The 24,065-nt window shown below is 39.1% G+C and overlaps 1 protein-coding gene across 6 annotated transcripts in view; it reads right to left on the reverse strand.

Annotated features, from left to right (window-relative positions):
* The window catches only part of tasp1 (taspase, threonine aspartase, 1), an 89,601-nt gene that overhangs the window by 60,502 nt on the left and 5,034 nt on the right, over positions 1–24,065 (reverse strand). For all 6 annotated transcript variants that reach the window (XM_041252932.1, XM_041252935.1, XM_041252931.1 and 3 more), the window contains exons 3-8: positions 21,490–21,557; positions 17,742–17,810; positions 13,774–13,894; positions 12,665–12,749; positions 3,799–3,878; positions 805–911 (exon numbers count right to left, since the gene is read on the reverse strand). In XM_041252932.1, coding sequence (XP_041108866.1) covers positions 805–911; positions 3,799–3,878; positions 12,665–12,749; positions 13,774–13,894; positions 17,742–17,810; positions 21,490–21,557 — 530 coding nt within the window. The remainder of the gene's footprint in view (positions 1–804; positions 912–3,798; positions 3,879–12,664; positions 12,750–13,773; positions 13,895–17,741; positions 17,811–21,489; positions 21,558–24,065) is intronic.

Below are 24,065 nucleotides of genomic sequence, written 5' to 3' on the forward strand. Positions count from 1 at the left end.
ACACTTTTTTGTAATGAACTTCATTTTATTGTAAATATATAATGCATTTATTTATTCCTAACCCAAGTTTTTTAAAATAATGCAAAACCTTTCATGAGTGCAAGCAGTTCTTTCCATTTCAGAGCCCATGTTTTACACATTATTTGACCAATTGTGGGGTTTTTTATGGTGGTTTTTCTATAGACAAAATATAGAATATCTGTATACTAGTTTTATTGGTAATGCATTTTAGCTACCACCTGGAGGCCACATACTGTAATTGCAGGCATAAGCTTAACAGAAAGGTAAAAACTAAAAAAGACTAGCATTGTAACCTTTGCGCTCAGGTTGCTTTTTCAGAGTAATTTGGAGAAATTCACATTTGGGTAATAAAGGTTTGTTGGGTATCCCTATGGGTTCCTTTACACCTTTCTAAGAAATAGAGGAAGAGAGTTTGGGAGTAGGTGGGGAAGAGCCTCAAGCTATGAATAGAGTACTTTCATAGGCTCACTCCTACTATAGACATTTGAATCCACTTCCTCATTAACTGCTTTAGCTAAATACTCATTCAAAATGAACTGGCAAAGCACACCATAATAGATCAATGTCTATAGATAAGTTAAATTGTTGTGGTCAGGAAATCCAAACTGGATAAAAGAGTATGTTGGTGTTTTCTGCCAGCCAAACCATTTTTTTTATCCAAGTTTGAATCTCTTTTGACAATCATGTCTTTTAAATCTTTCCTAAAGTTATTCTGCTAAACAGGGATTTTTTTATTTTTTTTGCATGACAACCACTTATAGCAACAGTAGATAAATTACTAACGTTTTCACTTGATTGTCTTCTTCTCTTTGTCTGAATAAACTCTGTTTCCACCTTCTCTGCCAGCTCCATCTTCCGTTTGTTCCTCTTATATGCTGATAAACTAAACTCTATGTAGGACAAAAGAAAGGCATTTTGGTTTTGGGTGAAAATTACATGTTATGATTCGTACAGAATTAAAAACATAGTGGACCCTGAATTTTGACCCGGTGCAGATGTTTTATGTCTGTCATGCTTATTTCTTTATCACATGTGATAGAATGCTTAGCCACCCCTCTATATTATATTTTTTAATCCAGCCTCACCAGCCAGCATTTTCCATATGCAGTATATTATGTGTTGCCAGAGAAGAAGAAAAAAAAACAAAAAAAAACAAAGGGGTTTGGTACAAGAAATAGAATCTACTTACATAAATAAAGTAGCTTTTCTCATTTCAAAATGTACTAAACTAGCAAGAAACAACTGCTCCCTATATATGTTCTCTTGCTTCATGCAAAAAGTAGGGGCAAACTTTCCACTCACCATGTGCATTTCTTTGTCAAAAAAACAAAAACAATCAATAGAAGGGCACCCAATAATTTTATCTTAAACCTATTTGAGAGAGAAAAACCAGAACACAAAACAAAAAAAAAAAAAAAAAAGAAAACTTACCGTTGATTACGGTTCAAACTAGCAAATATACTTTTCACAATTCAGCAGCAAGTATGTAAAATTTCAGCAACAGAAATGGTTAATTTTTCTTGTACAACTGAACTTCATCTAAAGCAAAATAGAATATGTTTGTGTATCGAACACAAAGCCAATATCTCAAAGGGTTTGGACTTTATCGCCTCGGAAACCAAAAAGTCACAAAACCACAAAATGACACACCCTATTACAGTTGGTCCCACAATATTTAAAACAAGTTTAATTCTAAATTTTCTGAACACCACTGTTTTAAATTAATCCTAATTAAATAAATTTTCCTTATTCTTAACCTCCATCACACTACCATAAAAAATGTAGTATTGTTGTCGGAGCAACGCCAGTCGGCTCATCTATAGGGAAGCAAACTCAGTCTAGTGCTAAAAGTAGACTAGAAGACAGGCTATGAAACTTCGTATTTCAGCAGCCTGCCTTTTGGTTGTAGCCCTGTGTACACTGGTCCACATTTACAAGTATAATTGTACAGTATGTTCTGGTTAATTCCAGATTTTGTCTAAAGCTATAAAAAACTGAAAAGCACTGTGCCTCAGGCAGTAAACGATACAACAAACAGACAAGGTATCCCTTATTGCAGTCAATGAGACAGAAAATTGGCTGTTTTGCAAGAACTGATCTGGACTGTGTGAAGCTTCAAATGGCTACATTAAAAGAAATGCAACCCGACCGTAGCAAAAATCACATGAAAAATGGGGTTTAAAAAAGGTGTCCAATGGGTGAGGACAGACCAGTCTAATTATGCATTTCCAAACTTCTTATGATGACCACTGTCTTATTGTTTAGTGAATGCCACTTGCATATGTCCATTATAAACAAAGTGCGTATTTAGGGATTTAAAACATTTGCTTCTAGTCACAGAACGTCAAAATCTGGGCAGGTATTCTCTCAGTTACTTCAGATTAATTTCAGTTTCTTCAGACATTTGATGGTGAATATATTTGCTGTCACATTTAATCAATCTCTAATGATAACTGTAAGAAATAGCCTCTTTGAATCTGGAATTTATTTTTTAATGTGCATATTCCAACTCTAATTACAACTCTAGAACATTGCTCTTCACATACTCAACAGTAATTTTGTGTAAGGGTGTCTATTTCATAGACTAAAAAGTTATTTTGATCAACCTTTACTCTGCCAAGATAAATCATAGCTGGACTTTTTTGGAGGATTTTACATTACTGGGGATTCAACCAGGATTGTGTCAACCAACTATATGTGTTTATATTGAGATTAAGCCTAAATATAAGTGGTTAAAGGAATCTGTGGGGATTTCCTGTTACAGTAAACTGCTCTTTATAAAAAAAAAAAAAGAAGACTCGTGGCTTATCTGCCAAGGTATAGGTTTATCAAATACCCACTATTTTCCAGACTGCATTTAGCAAAGCCATATAATTATGGTACATGATAATTATGATAAAGCATATTAAAAGCTTACAAGGTGTTAAAGTAAAAGTGGCAAATTATGGCTGCAGTTCAACTGTTTCTGCTTTACTTTTCAGGGAGAAAAAAAAAAAAAAATCACAATTGTTGTGATAATATTTAAAAAGGCATCAAGCAAGTTTTATATTTGAGTCATACATGGGACAGTAAATGATTTAACCTAGTAAATATTAATGTGGCGCACATTAGAAAAAACACAAATAGCAACCAGCAGTATCAGATCACACCCCCCCCCCCCCCCTTGCTTTGGAGGCACTCCAGTTACATAATAAAGTGCTTTAGGTGTGCTTGCAAATTCAGTAAGAACATCATGACTTCTAATAACAATATATTACCCATACATATATTTTGTAAGAACTTTTAAGGACCTTCTGGCCTAAGGTAAATGTCGCATGAGGATCAAAATCAGGATTTAAGTTTCTATGTTTGCATGGTAATTCATGTACACTTAGAATAATACTTTGCCATAGTCTACACAATTGATAAAAATTGCTACGAAAATCACAAGTTATTTAAAACGAAGGAAAACCGTTGCTTTACTGTCATTCATATGACATATGAATGTGTACTTGCTAGTGTCAAAAAAAAAAAATGTAACCTAGTTTTTACATCTTCCCTGATCATTGTGGAATTAAATCTTCCCTCCCCCTTCAAGGACGGACGCAGGCTCTTATGTTTACTCTGAGCAGCACACACACAATGAAATCAGAGATTCCACAGATTTCACAGATTTTAACATTCGCTAAAGGAAAATAGCTTTTAAAATGATACATTTTGTGTTATAAAAAATAGTCTTAAACCATTGAGCTATAAATCATTTAGGAAATCTAATTATTTTTAAAATGTAATACTCACTTGTAGCCATTTTGTCAGAAGGACACGGTGGTATTCCATGGTCTAGTGCCCACTGATATGCTCCTCTTCCAACTAAAAAGCTTTAAAAAAAAGGAATAATGAAATTCTTTAATTACATATGGTACCTACACACAGATAGCATATATATTTAAAGAGCTTGGTGTTTTATCAAATTTTACCCCTTTGCCTCCTATTTGAATGGCAAGCTAAATAATGCCTCTATTTACATACATAAAATAGAGGCCCTCCCTGGTGTTTTACGTACTTCTATTTAAAGATAAATATCCACTGAAGAGGCTAACATGCACTGTTTTCTGCGCTGGTTAACCTTGCAACACAATAGCTCCTATTATAATTACTTAAATGGTGCTGACATTTAGAACCACCGCAGGTTATAATAATTAAATTGACTCCTAAATTAGCCACTCTGTTTTAAAGAGCAGTTGCCAGTTTTCTAGGCAGTTCAACCAACCTTGATCTTAAACACAGTATATCTGTTTCAGTTTTACTTTATACATTGCATAGCGTCCCTTAAATTGATACTGCAATTCTATATAGCAGCTTACATTTTTGTGAAACAGTATCATATAAAATAACAGTCTGAAGCAACTAATGCAAGAATTAACGGCCTCCAATTGTTTTTCTTATCTACACTCCACTTAGATTGCCTCTTTTCTACACTCCACTCAGATTGCCTCTTTTGGTATACGTTCCTTTGTGTCTGTTTGAAACACCCATGCAATGTAAATGTTTATCGATAGTGAAGTGTCACGCAGCTTCCATTTAACCATTTCCTTACAGTTTTGACAGTCATACAGTATATTCACTTCTGTATAGTGTTTTCATTGGGACACATACAGAAATACAGGATATAAATGACATGCTTCTTTCTAAAAAAGTATTCTAAACGGTAAGTTATTAATGATGAACTCGGTACATGCAAGTTAGTTCTTCATCCAGAAGCACAGACAAAAGGATACATTTCAGGTAAAATAAATACCATGGTTGTAATTTATTTAGGAGCACCTTACCATGGGTATGAAATATGACTAGGGCTTGTAGTTTTCAGGTTTTATTTTTGATCACGTGATGTCCCTTTAAAAATACTTTGAGCCAATTCGCTTTCTTAATCAAACACTAATTACCAATGGAAGTTGTTTCTTTTTACCCTCATATCTTGATTGAGTTAAACGATCTGCATTGATCTCACCTGATTCTATTTGAACCTGTATTTTGTTCTGGCTCTAATAGCCGAACTCAACTTATTAATTTTCACAGCGTTAGTTTCTAGTAGTACGTCGCTAATTTAAACAATCTGGTATTCAGTTAAGGCTTAACAACTATTAATTAAGGTTTAAAGGGAGAGAGAACGATGGAAAATAAAACCCAAAAACTAGAAGGCAAGCTGCATTTGTTTCACAATTATCATTAAATCTTGATTTCATGATTTCCGTAAAATATGTAGTTCTCTGTAAATGTTTTTTCAGAAATGGGAATTGTGTAAATATACTTCCCTTTCAATTCAGAGACGACCATCGACCAATACTTTTGGGATGTACTTGCCTTAGGTAGATACTCGGTGAGCATTTTATGTCAGAGTTGCCGACAGGCCCCTCCGTGGAGAGACGTCCTTGGTCCTGCCTGCCGAGGGAATAAGTAGTTGCTCTGCAGAGCTCACTTTCTCTTCTGTCTCTCACCTACAGTAAGGTACGCTTCTGTGTAACTAACCCGAGTGTGTTTTTTGAAAGAGCTCCTCCGAGTCGACTGTAAATCCTTCACTAGTGCCGAGATCCAGATTGCTGCTCTCGTGGAATCAGCGGCTGCATTTTGAGTGTCTTTTTTCCTTCTTTTCTCGGCTGTCCATCGTATTAGCGTAACGCAGTATTGGTGTGTGTGTGTGTGCTGTCTTTCAACCTACACCTTCAGGGAGAACACTGTTCCTCCGTTGGGGCTTGGCTTGCCGCCCCGTCATTGAGCGACTCTGCCGGCTGTCGTTCGCACAGCTTAAACAAAAGTTAACCAGCCGCGTGTTCCTTCACCAGGGTTGTGCTCTAGCCTTCCCCGCTGTCAAGTAGACCTCGTCTGCTGCCTCGGCCCGCCCACCTCTGTGCGTTCTCCCTTCTGTTCTTTTCTCAACTAACTGAGCTCTTGCCTACCTCAGCTTTGGCCTGTGCGTCTCCCCTGGTGCATGTTACACGCTGACCAGGTGGCTGACTACATGCGGTTAGGGTAGGCACCGCTGCATTAGCTGCCCCTGGTGTTTCGGTACCCAGTGCTCCAGCGCCTCAGTGCTGTCGGTGCACTCCATGCACACAGTGCTCGGTGCCTCGTCCACAGAGCTCAATGTTGCACACAGTCTACTCAGTGCATACGGTGCTCGGTGCACGTGGTGCACTCAATACTCGGTGCGCACAGTTCTTGATGCTGCGGTGTGCATAGCGCCTTGGTGCACACTATACTCTGTCCATAAGGTATTCGGCTCACTCAGTGTGCATGGTGCTCGGTGTACTCGGCACACACAGTGCTTAGGTGCTCCCATGCTTTGCACTCAGTGCAAGATGGTTTGCACTGCCCAGGGTTATACCCCAGCTAGCATGTCTTGGTTCCATGCTTGCACATTCTGCTGGGCAAACATGCCCCAGGAGGATGGGCATACACTGTGTGCACGGTGCTTGGGTGTCCAGCATGCCATTTCAGCCCTAGGGGACGAGACATTGTGCGACATCTGTGCAGCTTTCCAGCCCCAGGTGTTTCACAAAAGGCTTGACAGGGCCAAGGGGAAGAAATGTTTGTCCCCTGTGACTGAGCCATCAAAGGCCCTAGGAGCCCCGGTTCCCCCCCCTCCTCCAACTGTCCCAGAACCCCTTGCAGGGTATTCCCCGCGCATCCTCTCCCCTTGCCCACAGATAGTGAAGTGGGTCAAATGCTCGAGACAAGAGAGGGATATGATGGACCTGAAGGCACAGATGGCCCAGGTCATGGAGCTGTTGGCGCAGCAGCAGACTGTCGCCGCTACCACCACGGCTCTGCCTGTGCCTGTCCCAGTACCAGCCCATCTCCCCCAGGGGAGTTCAGAGTGAGCTGGAATCGCTGGCACGGATGGTAGAGGAGGAGCATGCGCTCTCTATAGCAGTCTCCTGGAACGAGGACTTCTTCCCCTCTGAGATGGATTTCATGGAGGAGGTAAGCTCTTCTTGGGATTGTCCAGCCTCAACACCCAGTGTACTGAAGCAAGCAGCCCTGCTCGCTTCCCTAAAGGGTGAAGCCAAGCTGGCCTGGCGGGTTTTCCACCAGTGGACCCTCGCCATTGCGGCCTTGGTCAAAGAAGCACATGTGACTCGCCAGGAGAATACAGTGAGTATCCTGAATGCCTATATGGATGGCATACTACGGGAAGCTCTGCTCTCTGAGCCGGTGGCTTCTGAGTTATGTCTCCTTTCAGGAAGAGAGGTTCTACTCAAGATACTTTCTGGTGCCAAAAAAGGATGCCAGCCTTCGCCCCATCCTAGACCTGAGACACTCAATAGGTTCTTGAGGGAGAGGAGGTTCCAGATGGTCACCCATCGTCACATACTCCAATCTGTCCAGCCGGGCGATTGGTTTACAACAGTGGACTTGAAGGACACGTATTTTCACGTTCCCATCCGTCCAGCACACAAGAAATATCTCCGCTTTGCCTTTCAGGGGAACGTTTTCCGATTTTTCTGTGCTGCCTTTTGGCATCTCCTTAGCTCCCTGCACCTTTTCTAAGTGCGTGGATGCAATCTGCAAGGGATCAGGGTGCTGAACTAATTGGATGACTGGTTTACCTGTTCCCAGTCGCAGGAAAGAGTAGTGGCCCACATGGCAACAGTGACAAACCATCTAGCGAGACTGGGTCTCACTCTCAACGAGGCCAAGACTAAATTAATACCGATGCAGAGTATGGTCTTCTTGGGTCTCTGGCTGACGGTGTCTAGCTCATTTTGGGAAGCCCTACGCTGGTGCAGACAAACCTCCCTTCTGTGTGAAGGTCTATTGTTGGCAGTGATATACAGCAGTCAAGTGGCAACGATAGACGCATCCAACCTGGGTTGGGGTGCGGCCTGGGCAGGCAGAGGAGTCGGTGGGTCCTGGACAGGCCGCTGGACATCCCTGCACATAAATACTCTGCAGCTCAGAGCAGTGCACCTTGTTTTCCAGCATTTCCTTCCTGTTCTCCAGAACAGACATGTCCTCGTGCACACCGACATGTCAGTAGCAGCGTACATGAACCACCATGGTGGGCTTTGGTCCCCGAGGTTACACTGCACAGCCTGTCAGCTGCTGATCTGGGCACAGAAGCATTTATTGTCTCTCTGGGCTGTTCACCTTTCCGGAGTGGTGAACTGGCCAGTGGACCTCCTCTCGGGGGAGGGTCCTCACCCATCAGAATGGCGTCTCCACCTCAGCTGGTGCAGCACATTTTGGATCGCTTCGGGGAAGCCCAGGTTGATCTCTTTGCCTCGGTAGAGACAACTCATTGCCCCATGTGGTTCTCCCTCCACTGTTGCAGAGGTCTGATTTTAAACGCCTTCCTGCCGATACCGCTGCTCCTTGCCCTACTCGAGAAGGTCAGGCGAGAGAAAACAGTTCTCCTGGTGGCCCCCAGATGGCCCAGGTTTTCTAACCTCTGCTAGCTGCTGCAGGGCCAGCCCTGGGGGATCCTGCTATGCATGGATGTCCTCAGTCAAACGCAAGGCACCCTCTGGCAACCAGAACCGGGCAGACTCCAGCTGTGTGTCTGGCCCCTGAACGGGACCGTCTGTCTGCCTTACTGCTCTCAGATGCAGTAGTTAGTACATTGCAGAATGCTAGGGCTTCCTCCAGAAGAGCATTATATGCTTACAAATGGTATTTTCAGAACAATTAGCAGCAATATGCAACCAAATGCTTCCTGTAGTTATTGATCAGTCTCTAACAGCGCCGTGGAGGAATTCTGGCCCACTCCTTCATGCAGAACTGCTTCAACTCAGTGACATTTGTGGGTTTTCGAGCATAAACTGCTCATTTCAGGTCCTGCCACAACATCTTAATGGGGTTTAGGTCTGGATTTTGACTAGGCCATTCCAAAACTTTAAATTTCTTGTTCTTCAACCATTCTCATGTAGACTTGCTTGTTTGTTTTGGATCATTGTCTTGATGCATGACCCAGCTTAGTTTCCACTTCAGCTCATGGACAGATGGCCTGACATTCTCTGATACAGAGCAGAATTCACGGTTCCTCCAATGTTGGCAAGTCATCCAGGTCCTGATGAAGCAAAGAATCCCCAAATCATGACACTACCACCACCATGCTTAACCGTTGGCATGAGGTTCTTACTGTGGAATGTAGTGTTTGGTTTTCGCCAGACATAACAGGGCCCATGTTGGCCAAAAAAAGATCCACTTTTGACTCATCTGTCCATAGAACATCGTTCCAGAACTCTTGAGGATCATCCAGGTGCTTTTTGGCAAACTTGAGATGAGCATTCATGTTCTTCTTAGTGCACAGTGGTTTCCGCCTTGCTACTCTGCCATGAAACCCATTTTTACCCAGTGTCTTTCTGATGGTGGCGTCATGGACACTGACCTTAGCTGAGATGAGAGGGGCCTGCAGATCCCTGGATGATGTTCTAGTGTTCTTTGTGACTTCCTGGACAATTTTCCGCCTTGCTCTTGGAAAGATTTTGGCAGGACGGACACACCTGGGAAGATTCACTACTGTGCCAAACTTTCTTCATTTGGACAATATGGCTCTGACTGTGGTTTGGTGGACCCCCAAAGCCTTAGAAATGGCTCTGTAACCCTTTCCAGACTGATAGGCATCAACAACTTTTTTTTCGGAAATTTCTTTTAATTGTGGCATGATGTGCCTCTAAGTAGTCCTCAAAGTAATTCTGGCACAGGCATAAATTGATCTTACTTGGCTGTTTGCGGGCACGCTGACTATTGCATAGGTTCTTATCTTACACACTGCCTTCTCTAAAAATATACACATTCAAATCACAGAAAGTATAATGTTTATATAAAATACACAATGCAAATATTTTTAAATAGCATGTTTACACAGATAACCATTAATAAACTAAAATAAGAGTATAGATAGCATCTCGCTTTGTTTCAATTTGGCAAATTTGTCAACACTACTTTTAAAGATCGCTCATCTCCAAAACAATTATTCAGAGAAAATGGATTTGTAATTAAATCTACTATGGTGTTTCCCTTGTCTGGTGAAATTAAAAAAATATATAAAGAGAAAATTAAATTCTAAATGCTGAAAAGTATTATTTTTCTCAATAACAGTCGGTGAAATTCAGTGCTTAACTGGTATATCAACACCCCGCCTCTGCTCACGAATGAATGGACAGCTGTCAGATCTTTCACTCCCATTGGCTACTCACTCGCCTTCAATTTACATGCAGAATACCGTGAACGGCCTTTGCTTGCTTATGATTGGACAGCTGCGAAAAACTTGACAGATAGTTGACTCTCCTACTGGTTAAACTTACTGTCAGTACCTGCAACTGAAACATACACAGTTTATGTCCCACCCAGCTAACTTATGATTGGTCTACCGCAGAGAAAATGTAGATATTAAATTGGTTGATCATATCGCAGAGGCCCTTCAGGAACAAAAAAATGTAGAGTACATACAAGCACAGCATAAGCGAGCAGCACTGTCAACAGACTGCTGTGACACTATTGTTGGAAAACGTGTTTACAGCTTTATTTATTTTCCCACGCTACGACCTCCTAGAAATGTGTTCACGACCCGTAATTTAAGAACCGCTGTTGCGGGCACGTTGGCCTGGCTTCACGGGCACCACTTGCTGTAGAACCTGTGCGCTGACAACTTCACTCTGTTAGTAAGGGCCAAAGTTAGTCAGATTTATATTGGGCAGGGCTGGCCCAAATCAGGCCTGATTGTTAACCAAAGTATTCAAACAGCTGACTCTAATTATTCCTTTAATTGTGTGAGTTAACTAGTATCTTCACACCTAAAGAATGCATGTTTGATTACATTGCACACCAAACAAATGAAAGCACCACCTAACTTTTGTGTCATTTTTTCTCTCAGACTCCCTCTATATACTACTACAACCCATAAAAAGATCTGACCAAAATCAATGTCAAAAATGTGCAAAAATGCAGAAAATCAGACAGGGGGCAAATACTTTTTCAAGGCACTTTATCTGCATGCCACATCCCTATAGATTGTTTCCCCGGGAGCCCATATTCTGGCAACCCGGTTTCTAAAGGGTACTTGGCGACTGCGTCCCCCTAGAAAAGACATCCTCCCTGAGTGGAGTCTATATGTGGCATTGGAGGCATTAACTAAGGCCCCGTTTGGACCTATACATTCCATAGAGCTGAAATATCTCTGTATGAAGACAGCCTTTTCATTGGCCATCACCTCCTCTAAGAGGATCAGTGAGCTGCATGCTCTGTGCACAGTTCCTGTATGCACATCAGGGATAATGGAAACAGGCTATCGTTACGCACGAACCATGCGTTCCTACCTAAGGTGATTACGGCTTGAACCAATCTGTGTAACTAGAGGCCTTCCTCCCCCCTCCCTTTGATTCAGAGGAGGACAGAAAACTTAACTCTCTCTGCCCAGTGATGGCATTAAGAGGTTATATGGATAGAACGAAAGCGCTGTGTCAGTCCTATCCAGTCCTATCTGTTAGAGTAGGCCAAGGGGTCCTTGAGGGTGCATGTGCACACCACCAACACTAGTTGGTGGTAGCAAAGCTTCCCTCCTATACTGTCTGCTCACGCTCCCTCGCGACGGCTCTGGTATACGTTCCCAAAAGTATTGGTTGGTGGTCGTCTTCAAATTGAAAGGGACCGTTAGGTTACGTACCGTAACCCTGGTTCCCTGAAAGAGAAGACGCCCACCAAACCTTGCAAGGTCACACCACATGCATTTGCAGGTTCGATGCAAAAGAGGAAGTGGGCTCCGTGGAACAACTATTTATTCCCTCGGCAGGCGGGACCAAGGACATCGCTCCACGGATGGTCCTATTGGCAGCTCTGACATAAAATGCTCAGTGAATACCTACAGGCATATCCAAAAAGTATTGGTTGTTGGTTGTCTTCTCTTTCAGGGAACCAGGGTTATGGTAAGTAACCTAACAATTTTTTTTTCCTCTTAAAAATAAACAAAGCAAATGATTGCCTTATTGACACACTGCCTGTTCCACTGCATTTAGGAACCTGGCAGCCGGTTTAGTTTGCTTCCAGAAAATGACTGAACACACTGCATAGAGCTGCACAATTTCTTTAAATTGTCCTCAAAGAAAAAAACTCTAGCAGCATCAAAGATCGGAAATATTTCTGCTAAAGATCACTCTGTCAAAAAAGAGGACATTTCAGTTGAAATCTATCACGATAAGGATGGAATATTACTCGACAATTAAAGTGGCAAGCTGTTACATTTTCCAGGATTCTGTGATCCTTCTGTCTCCCACAGGGCTTTTTAAAGCGCAGTAGCTCCATATCTAGGAAGGCCTATGTAAAAAAATAAAATAAAATAAAATAAATAAATGTACCAAAGGGATTGAATTGGAAGTAAAGGAAATGTTTCATATGTTTCTGGGAAAAAAATACAGTTGACAAACAAGTGTCAAGGTGGATCTTGCTAACCTCTATGTAACCATAGAGGATTTCATGTTGTGTTCCCTGGAGTCCCAACATAAATGCTGAATTAGTTAAAGGCTTTAAGAACAAAGTGCCGGCCCAAAGCACGCAATGGGTGATATGTAAAAAACAGCATCTACATGCCTTGGTGATGAACAGCATCACATACATGAAACAAAAAGCACAAAGGCTGAAAATGAGGAGAGCAGAACAAAGTACTTACCATGGAGGAATTCTGCCAGCTGACAGTTTCCCTTTCTGGGATTCACTCAATAGTCTGTTTGCAACCAAGACTGGATTCTTTATTCCTGAAAAAGAAGATAATAACTGGAAACGTAAGACACTAATTCCTCAGGAAAGCAGACTGGAAAAGTAAATTCAACTATGCAGTCATTAACTGATTTCTGTCCATTCCACGGTATCCTTGCTTCACAGCATGTCAGCTCCAGATAGGATAGGGATGGCTACCCAAAAAAAGCTCCACTATTATAATGGCTAACTAATTCCAGTTTGCAACCACAGACAGGCATGCTTCATATACTTAACATCTGCCAGTACCGTACTGTAATTCCCACTTTTCAAGTAAAATGAAAAGAATCTGCTTTAAATAATTGTGTTTTTTTTTTTTTGTTTTGTTTTGTTTTGTTTTTTAAACTATGGGAATAAACTATTAAGTAAATCAGATTCCTGATTAATATAAAGGCATTCTATAACTCGTTTACATGTACACCTAATTAAATGTATTATAATCTCTTGCACTTGTAGCAGAAAACAGCAACAATCTCAAATGTTTACAATAAAAAAATAAATCAGTGGACTGGTTAGTAATCCATGTCAATTCCATCTATATGTCCTAATGCTTATATATTGGAAATCAATTGGAGTTCTGATTCTATGTAGTACAAATCAATGTTGCTGAGAGTTGTAAGATTGACAAGACACTAAAACACAAAAAATATTTCTATAAACATTTAAGTTTATTTTTAACTTCAGCAATATTGACTGTTTAAAAGTTAAGGATAAAACATGTACTGTGAATTTGCTTGGGTTCCTCAAACAACTCAGTATTGTGTATTTTAAATTTAACAGCTATAAAATTTAAACATTTAGTCCACTTAGTAAATAATATGCTTCTACTTACTGTATATGCAATACAACAGGAAGCTACTAAATACAGTGTGGCACCATTCACATACAAACCACCAATAGTGAAGTTTTAAGAACAATACCAGGGTGATCCTATTAGAGTTTATATGGATTATACACAATCCTTCATTGTTGATGCAAGCAAAAGTACCCATTAGTCAAACTTTTACAACAATTGACAATTACCACCAAGGGCGCCGACAGCTCCAAAATGTAAGGACTTCCCTTCCATAATGCTGGCATCACACTCAATCTCCCCTGAAAGGTTTAAATTGGAGCCCATCCCTGCATTGGTAAAAGGAGAATCCTGCAAATTTTAAAATCATATTTTAGACTCAATTTAAGATTTTCTGATCAAGCTACTGGAGAATGTCGTATTGTTGTGCCACAATGGAAATTACATTTCTCAAATTAAACACTATTGTAATTTTTAAACAATATAATATGAAACCCTTTGCAGCTTCCTTCGGCTATGTTCGATTTCCCCTAGTGGTCTTTGGGAAGTTGCCATCAGCCTTTGCACTCTGCATTCCTTCTTAGCTTTCATCATTAAACTCCACAAAACTTTATATAGAGACACTCCTTTGCAAACCTCGAGACTTGTCTCTGTTACATAATAGGCTGATCGCTTTGAAGCTTTGATTGGTGTTGCAGCTCACTCACAGACCCACATTCCCAGATCACCTACAGTTTTGTTTTTTTTCAGCACAACAAAAACTCCTCATTAGTATTTTCTGTTTTAAAAGACAACGAAAACATCTAATACATGTAAACAATTAATACGTGTCAAACACAGATATAATGTAATTGTTTAATGACTATTTTAATATATGTTTTATATTTTTATATTGGGTGCTCACAGCCAGCAATTTCAAGCCTGGCGAGACAGTATAACCAGACACACCCTGTCAATGACAGGCCACGAACTGAGAGAACAAGAGTCACTACACCTGCCCAAGATCGACAGATCTTTTTACACCATCTTCGTGATTTCAGTAATTAAATCAGCACAAAAAAAAGTCACTGCACCTGCTCTAAAACAGAGTTTGTTATTTTTGGATCACATCTAGTGAATTTTATCAAAATAAGTTATATGTTTCTTTTGATGCTCAGTGTGTGTGTGTGTGTGTGTGTGTATTTATATATATATATATATATATATATATATATATATATATATATATATATATATATATATATATATATATATAACATTATATTGGCACCCTTGTTAAAGATGTGCAAAAAATCTGTATAAAATAAGCAACACAGGTAATGAGCTATATTGTAATTTTCCAACATGTGGAATATGACACATTACTCAAATTATAAATTTATTTCCAAAAAATTTAAGTGTCACAATTACTGGCACCACTGTTTTCAGTACTTTGTGCACCCTAACATTGCAAGGATAACGGCACTGAGCCTTTTTCTATAATGTTTTTTGAGATTGGAGAACACATTGGAAGGGATCTTAGACCACTCCTCCATACAGAATCTTTCCAGATCCTTGATATCCTTCGGTCTGCGCTTATGGACTGCCCTCTTCAATTCAAACCACAGGTTTTCAATGGGATTCAAGTCCGGAGACTGAGATGGCCATTGCAAAATATTGATTTTGTGGTCAATTAACCATTTCTTTGTGGATTTTGATGTGTGCTTGGGGTCATTGTCTTGCTGGAAGTTCCAGCCTCCTGGCAGAGGCAACCAGGTTTTTGGTTAAAATGTCATGGTACTTGGTAGAGTTCATGATGCCATTGACCTTAACAAGGGCCCCAGGACCAATGGAAGCAAACCAGCCCCATAACATCAAAGATCCACCACCATATTTTACAGTAGGTAGGGGGTTCTTTTCTGCGTACACATCCTTCTTTTGACGCCAAACCCACCACTGGTGTGCTTGGCCAAAGAGCTCTGTTTTCGTCTCATCTGACCATAGCACCCGGTTCCACTCCAAGTGCCAATGCCGTTTAGCAAACTCCAGGCGCTTACATTTGTTGGTTACTCTCAATAAGGGCTTTTTTTTTGGCAACCATTCCACATAGGCTATTGGCATAGAGGTGGTGTCTAATTGTAGATTTAGAGACTTGGTGAACCCAAGATGCAACCAAGTTCTGTAATTCTCCTACTGTCTGCCTTGGTTTCTTCTTTACCTCCCGAACCATCTTCCTCACTGTGTGTGGGGGCAAGATGTACTTGCGTCCTCTACCAGGCAGATTTATCATTGTTCCACTGGTTTTGAACTTCTTAATTATTGCCCTAATAGTGGTACGTGGTATATTTAGGTTTTTAGCTGTTTTATTTTGTACCCATTGCCTGATTTATGAAGGTCAACAACCATTTGTCTCTTTTCATTGGTGAATGCCTTTCCCCATGGTGATGGATGACAAATGTATTTTACATGCGCGTTACCTCATTTTTATACCCCAGTGAAACAGGAAGCCATGGAAGGCAACAATACAGTTCCTTAAGACTGAGATGTTCTTAAAAAAGTAGAATGTTAATGCAGATTTCATTTTGTTTGATTTTATTTATTAGAATCTTTAGGGGTGCCAATCATTTTGACACCTATCTTTTTAGAAAAAAATATATTACTTGTTAAAAATAAACGTTTTCTAATAAACGTTTTCTAAGAATATAGGTTTTTTTTTTTTTTTTTTTTTTTTAATTTATCTGCACAGCCTACCCCACAACTTCCAAGTGAAAAAAATATTCTAGAATTTAAAAATAAAAACTGAATTAGCTTGGTTGGATAAGTGACCACCCCCCTTGTAATAAGAATCCTAAATTAGCTCAGGTGTAACCAATCACCTTTAAAATCATAAACCAAGTTAAGTGGCCTCCACCTGTGTTAAACTGTAGTGATTTCATATGATTTCTGGATAAATTCAGCAGACAGATCATTTTGCAACATCTTTGTGATGTAAATTGTTAATCCACACAATAAAAAGTCATGCTCTAAAGGAGTGTTTGGTACTTTTCGATCACATCCAGTGAATTTTATCCAACTACAAGTTATAAGTTTCTTTTGATGCTCAAATATAAGTGATATGTTTCTTTTGATGCTCAGTATATATAAACTCATTATGTTTATATTGTTATGCAACCTGTTGACACTTGCATTGCAGTTGTTTACTGCTTTACCATGTGATGAATTTGCTTACGATTAGTATAACAACTATAGGTTCAATAATTAATCATGAATTGTGGAAAAAGAAAAAAAAAAAAACTTTTGTTTACCTCTGGCTACCTAAGGTAACAGGATAGTGTTTTTGTTTTTTAAATATTCTTTAACATCCTAAAAGGTAGACTAAAGACAACACTTACATTTTTCACTTTGTATAGTTTATGATCTTACAAAAAAAATGTAGTTTTGTCTGTGTGAAAATGGCAAGGGTCTGAAAATATTTTTTTTTTCACTGCGTCTCAAGTTAGTTTTTTATAGCCCTTTAAAATACAATGGGGTAAAAACAGTCATACTGTAAAATGCTTGGCTGTGGGGTGGCATCAATGACAAAACACTTGGCTTTAAAGGGGGTTAAAACAATCCACTGCACATTGCTAAAACATGTATAATTAGCTATTTGAAGAGCACGTTGGTAGGGTTACAAAAACACAGCTTTATATTTACTTGTGTGTTCCAGCTTTTAAAATGTGTTTCTGTCCTTTTTTGACTTCTAATCAAGCAACATTATCATTTTTGAACCCCTACCCAACCCTACCAAGTTGCTAAAAAAAAAAACCAATGTCTTCATTCCAACCAAAAACTGAACCTTAAAAAACACATAAAGCTTTTTAAAAAGCAGTTTCCAACGCTGGAATCGGGTGGACAGTTTTTTCCAATGGTAATGCATTCAGACAATCCAATGGAACATATTTAGCAAACCAAAAAATGTAATTTGGAGATGACATTTAAAGAACTATTATACAATCATTTACAAGCAGATTAAGTGTTCTAGAGACAAAAGCCTACTCTTCAATTGTGGCCAAACAGCCTTCCCCAATCCCCCCCACCGGCAAGAGAGAGAATGTTGCTTAACAGCAAAACCACCAGGAAAGCCTGAAATCTGGCTTGGTCTAATTGTTTCTGCAGAGACAGACAATTTCACAGAAATGGCAGACACTTGGAAATTATCGGATTTAATTTTAATTACCTCCAGCTCTACAAGTGCTGCTGTTACTGCATCGACAGCAAGTGCGCCAGCCTTCAGTTTTTCAATTGCCTGTAAAACAAACCATTTGTTTTAAAATTTTCAATGAAAACATAACAATTATCAAACCACACTAAGTTTGCTTTTATTTGCTTTTTGTTTTTTAAGGCCAGGGCTAATAAAAAGCTCTGTTAAGTTTTGTAACCAATCTATAAGAGGAATAAGAGGGCTTTTCCCTTATATGTAACAGTAGCCCAGCAACAAAATCAGTTTGGCAAAGAAAACAACTTCCATGTTTCTTGGAGACCATTTGCAGGCCACACTGGAAATGAGAATTTGAACTGTACTTGACTGGCATTACTTGAAGTTTGCTGGGTTAAATGCAGCTGATCTAATGCGGCCATTACTCCTGGTACATGTTTAAACAGTATTGATCATTCGTGGAGTTTACATGACCATGAAACTTTACCAAAAGGATTAATGGCAGTGTTCCAGCTTACATAAATCAGACAATAAGGACCAGTCAGGATTTATGGAGGAGCGACATGAAAGCTTTGGCCAAAGGGTGGTCACACTTTTATAAGTCCAACACACCTCTAAAGTTGGATGAAAGGCTGTCACAGAGACGGCCAAAGTGGGCGGCGTCAGAACCAGGAAAAGGAATGAATGACAGAGAGGTGTGGTTTGGTGGAGCTGAGCGAATGTTTCACTCAGCATTTAATACACAGAACAGAAAATAAAAAGGTTGTACAAACAAACACAAACACAGGACACGGCACACGTCGCCAAAACAAAAAGACAAACAAAACGGACTAGACAGACACACGGTGAGCAGATACTTTAACTACTATTATTATTATTCCCCTATGATTACTTTTACCTCCGTCTCCTATCCCGTTCTCCACTCACCAAACACCCAACCGCGAGTATGTGAAAACGTGCATCTATATATACTGTTGTGCTGGGATTCAATTACTAATTAATTATTCACTTGAATCTCAGCACGTGAATTAATAAAGTGCAATTCCCCGTGCTCACATATTATTACATTTTACTTGCACGTGAAGTGCTGTGCAATCCTCGTGCCTAAATACACATATACATTTTAAACACTCGTGTTACACAGACCTGTTAATATCCTGTGTACCAATGTCTAGACACCAACATTTAAACACACCACATACAACATATAACAGATAATATACACAGGGGCGGGCACTTTGTCACAAAGGCATATGTAAACCTGAGTATATTATTAAATTAAATAAAACATTGCATTGTTTTCCAATGCGTTCTAGAACTTAAAGTCGGGAACGTGTCCAGTGTCCCCTAATTAAGTAAAAAAAAAAGTGACGTATTTATATAATTAACTAAAAAGTATTCCAAGTCCAGAGATGTATGTTTAAAATGTGTCCTTATTCCCAACCTGTAAGACAAATGCTACATACTGTACTTTACGTTATTGGCAATATTATTGTATAGCCTAAATGCATCTTTTTGATTAGGCTGACAACATTATTTTGGCAAGAGAATATCGGTACTACATTTTAAATGCACAGCATCTTTTGGCATATCGGTCTTAAAAGTTGTAAAACGCATTGTATATTTGTGTAAATAGCATATGTGTGTGTGTGTGTGTGTGTGTGTGTGTGTGAGGGAATGTAAGATTGGCAGGGATGGGGTGAAGTCTGTCCCTGCCAACAATCACAGGTGTGACCATTCTCCAATTAGGTAACTGAGTGTTAATTGTAGAATGACGACCTGTATAAAAGGGAGGAGAAATCCTTTGTGTGAGAGAGGGAATTAGGCGAGTGTAAAGGTTGGTTCATACTTTTCTCGTAGATGAATGTGATATGCCAGGCGCAGACAGATATAAAAGCTGCGTAGCGTCACTCCGACCATGCAGCAAACGTGAACATTTTTAAACATTGCCCGACCCTATGCGATTTCAGGTGGCAGACGCATGAGAAAGGGCTGTACGACTTTCCAAAAAGAATGCACGTCGCAAGAGTGTGGATGACTTAATTCTCGACCTGGTCTGACCTTAGTTGCATGTTAATAGCCTAATTGAGGTGTATTATTGTAATGTGTCATTTCCCATTGAACCTCCCAGTGAAAAACACATGGAATAAAAAATTCCTTCAACCCCCATCATGTTTTTGATATGGTGCTAACTTCCAATATACCTACAGTCCTCATATAATCATCATGGCCTCACAAGGTAACAGACATCAAATGGAGAACACATATTAAAAAACATCTTCAAAGAAAAGAGCCAGAGTTTATTAACCTTGTATCAAAAGATCTGTAAAACCAAGCCTTTTTCACATTAGCAGCGTGTAACAGGTCTGATCTTAAGTTAATGTTGCATTCAGCAGTGTCATACTGTCAACACATAGCTCACATTCTTTGGCAACATTTTGTGCTCTGTGTTTTATGTCTTTCTTCTCATTCATTAATGTTTGATGTTGGCTGGGTTTAATAAGAGCACAGGCTTTCCTTAGAAGATGTTCTTAACTTAATTGTGTTATTTCTCAGACCACGTTTAATAACAGAGAAAATGCACAAGAAATTTGCAATCAAGAAGTGTGTTATGTTCTCTAAGATGATTACGGTTTCAGACATCTTTCATGGGGAAAAAAAAAAACTTCAGCAACTGTTTTTTTTACTGCAATATGGTACGAATTATACTTTTGTTTTCCAGATCATTTATAATGAAAGAATATTTGTTTGATTTTTAAAAAAATGAATATTTGAACATAAAAAATCTATGTGCTCCTAGTACAATGTTTTAGTATCAAATATATAATTCCTATCATATTACAGTAATAAAGAAGTAAAATAAACCCAGTACTCCATCAAATTACCTATTTAAAAAAAAGGATAGAGTAGAATGGCTGTTGTTTACTTTAAGCCACAATCATACACAGGTTTCCTATTTATAAACATTCTGTTTATGAACGTATACGAACATTTTGCAACTGAATAATAAAGCTCGCTTGGACCAGCTTGAGATGGAAATTGTTCAGTAGCTCAAACCCAATACATTCAACAGCAGATTTCAAATAAAACACAACTTTACATCAATAGCTATTTTGGTGAATGCTTTCAATCAACTGCAATGTTCTATAGTAGTCGTTCTATAGTATATCTTCTCCCAATTTAGAATAGCCAATTATTTTTAGGCTCAGCCCACCGCTACCACCCCCGTGCTGACTCGGAAGGGCGAAGACGAACAAAATGTTGCCCTCATTTCTCCTAGTACAGAAGACAGAAACACAGTACACCTCAATTAGTGGTTTGTAGTCCCTGCCCACAGCTGCGTAATGGATTACAAAACAGCTTGTTATGATGTTTCCTACAAGGAGTTCGTTAGAATTGAAATGTGGTGTGGAAATGTCCAATTTATGCTGAACTTTGGCCTCACATTTTGTCCTAGTGGGAAACATTGTATGACCAAGTTCATATCCTAGCTTGGCAAAATGCAACTGGTTTCGTTGTTTTACTCTCTCAAACTGAAGGATTTCTATTTGTACATTTACAAACGTAGTGGAACGCAAACTGTACATTCATTATATTGGACAAACGGACACAATCCAATTACAAGGATCTCCATTTTGAATCAAGACCCTGAAAAGAAACTACAGTAGTAAAAACAAAATTGACAGAAGTTTAAAGGGAGAGTCTTTATCAATGTCTTACAACTTCTTACCTCAAATGTGTCAAAATAGTACATTCATGTATTTATTACCTTTTGACAAGCTCTTTTACAGGCGTGTTTGTATTCCTTTGCTTTGGATTCAGAGTGGTAACCAGCCCCTAAAAATATGAAAAACATTAGTTTTATTGCGATACAACTGAAGTACAGTTTAACAAACTAGTAATAGGCAGGAATATAAGTTTACATTCTAATTTTAACATCTGTTGAAAAGCTGAAAAGTTCTGATCCTCTACAAAGACAGATTCCAATATCAATACAAGGTTTCTAACAGTAGGTGATGCCCTTTGGGAATGCAAACATCAAAACGCTGTGCTTACTTTTACAAGCTCATCCTTGACAAGTCTGTATGCCGTAATCATAGAATACAAAGGACCACAGCACAACTGAGTTCCAATTATTCCAACTGGCTTTACTTGTTTTGGTCACTGGTGTTTCAGTGAAGTCAACACTACAGAACTGCCACAAATGTCAATGTCAAAACTCTTTATAGAATTTGGTTATGTATGGTCTGTTTTCTTTCCCACAGTCAGGGCATCCTGGGAGAATGACCCCACTGCTCCACGACAGCCAGTGGGGCGCCAGCAGAAAACGCCTCCACTCAGACCAGCAGCAGTGACAGTGGAAAGCAGATGACAAGCAAGGGAACCAAGTAGCGGCTCCAGCAGAGTAAACCCTGCCGCCAGCCCCATATACTATGTGTGTTTTATATATATATATATATATATATATATATATATATATCTATATATATATATATATATATATATATATATATATATATATATATATATACCCAAAGGAGTATAAATGCAGAAAATTGCCCCATTTCTGAGTTAATTTGAATATATAATCAATTGAGGTTGATAACATATTGTTAGTTTGGTGCATTGCATCTAAACTAAAACAACACAGTAAAACTCATTTGCTAAATTATTTACTGGAATGTCGGATTCCGTTCTGAATGGGAAGCTGAATTATCGTTGATATTGATATGAATAACAAAGAGAAACAAGTATTGAAAATACTAATGCAAGGTAGACACTTTGTGTGATCAGCCGTAATTAATATTAGTATATTATTAACCATTGTGGCAAAGTGAACTATACAATATATGGGAAAGTGGTGGAGGGTGTGTATATTGGTCCAAGAGTGACAATGAGCCTGTCTCCTCTCCACTGAATTTGGGTCACACAAGTAAATTGCAGTCTTTGACTGCCAAGGTCAGAAAAGACTACAATTTCCAGAGCTCCACAGGGGCGACCATTTTGAGACAAGGGTTTTCACCTGTCTCCAATTAGAAAGCCATAAAAGAGCGTGAGTTTTTACAAATGCAATCTATGTAAAGGATACAACATATGGAGGGACCGATACGTGCTAGAAATAGATTGAAGGTTGGTGTTCTACCTTGGGGAAACCTATTGCCTAGTTTATGTTCTGCTCTGTCAGTAAACAGCTTAGCTGTCTGACTTGTAGAAAGGGGTAGTTAGAAGATAACTAAAAGGTTTAGTTAGTGCTCCTTAATAAAGAGCTAAGTTTTGTTTGGTTTATTTTGTTTACATTGTTGATATTTGATTTGTGTGACTCTGGATAAAGAGAACACCATAATGAGAAAATAAACATAATGGCACCGCCCTGTTTACAATAAAATGCTGTTGTCCAGAGTGACTGCTTTCTGTCAGACTGTGTTCAAGACCCGGAAGAACCGTGACAAAACACCCCAGTCTGTCACACCATGTATGCTAATGATGTTATGGTCGTTGTAATCATTTGATTACGAAATCAATAAACTGTATACTATTCACGCATATCTCTAACTAATAGTCTTTTCTTTCTGTAATATTAGATTAGTTGTGCACCCGTTTATTCTTAAATAAACTATTGTTTTATATTTCTGACACATTGTGTGAATGTTGGTTATTTTCAAGGAAATCTGAGTTCTACATGATCCAGAACTTAAATATAGTATGTCTCATTTCTTACATTTTGACGTCCCTGACAGGGCAACTACAGACTAATTTATATTTAAGTAAATTTGCATATCTAATTCACTACAGAGGCTTTGCTCAACCAAGTTCAAAGTCCTTCATTCATACTAATTCAATTTAGCCAGTGTGAGTAATGAGAGAAATTGCAAGTTTGAAAAAAAAAAAAAAAAAAAAAAAAAAAACGGAAGGTCTGGAAAGAGCTTTTCTTTGTTGTGGCAAGTTTGTCTTGCAGTCAAAAAAGGGAAAGGCAGGCACCAACAAGAACTGGAACTGGCCACTGCTAATAACATCCAGCAAATACCCACATAAATGAATAAGACAAGAACATGGAGAGCAGGCATTAACATATTTAACCAAAAGCTCTAATAACATCCAATAACTAATAAATGTTGCCAACGGAGAAACGAACAGCAGCATAAGAATCATGGGAACTGTCAGGAGAGCACCCTGGATGATTCAATTAAAATTGAAAGAAAACACTTTTTAGAGGACTTGAAAAGAGCTCCACTTGCTGGGGCCGTCATCGAAGAAAACGATAACTAATGATTAAAGACTTAAATGGACTGAATTGACCTACCGGGGTTCAAGTCACTTTTGCTAGAAGTCGTCATGCTGTATGAA

This window comes from Polyodon spathula, chromosome 6, assembly GCF_017654505.1.
Source record: "Polyodon spathula isolate WHYD16114869_AA chromosome 6, ASM1765450v1, whole genome shotgun sequence".
Taxonomy (NCBI): Eukaryota; Metazoa; Chordata; class Actinopteri; order Acipenseriformes; family Polyodontidae; genus Polyodon; species Polyodon spathula.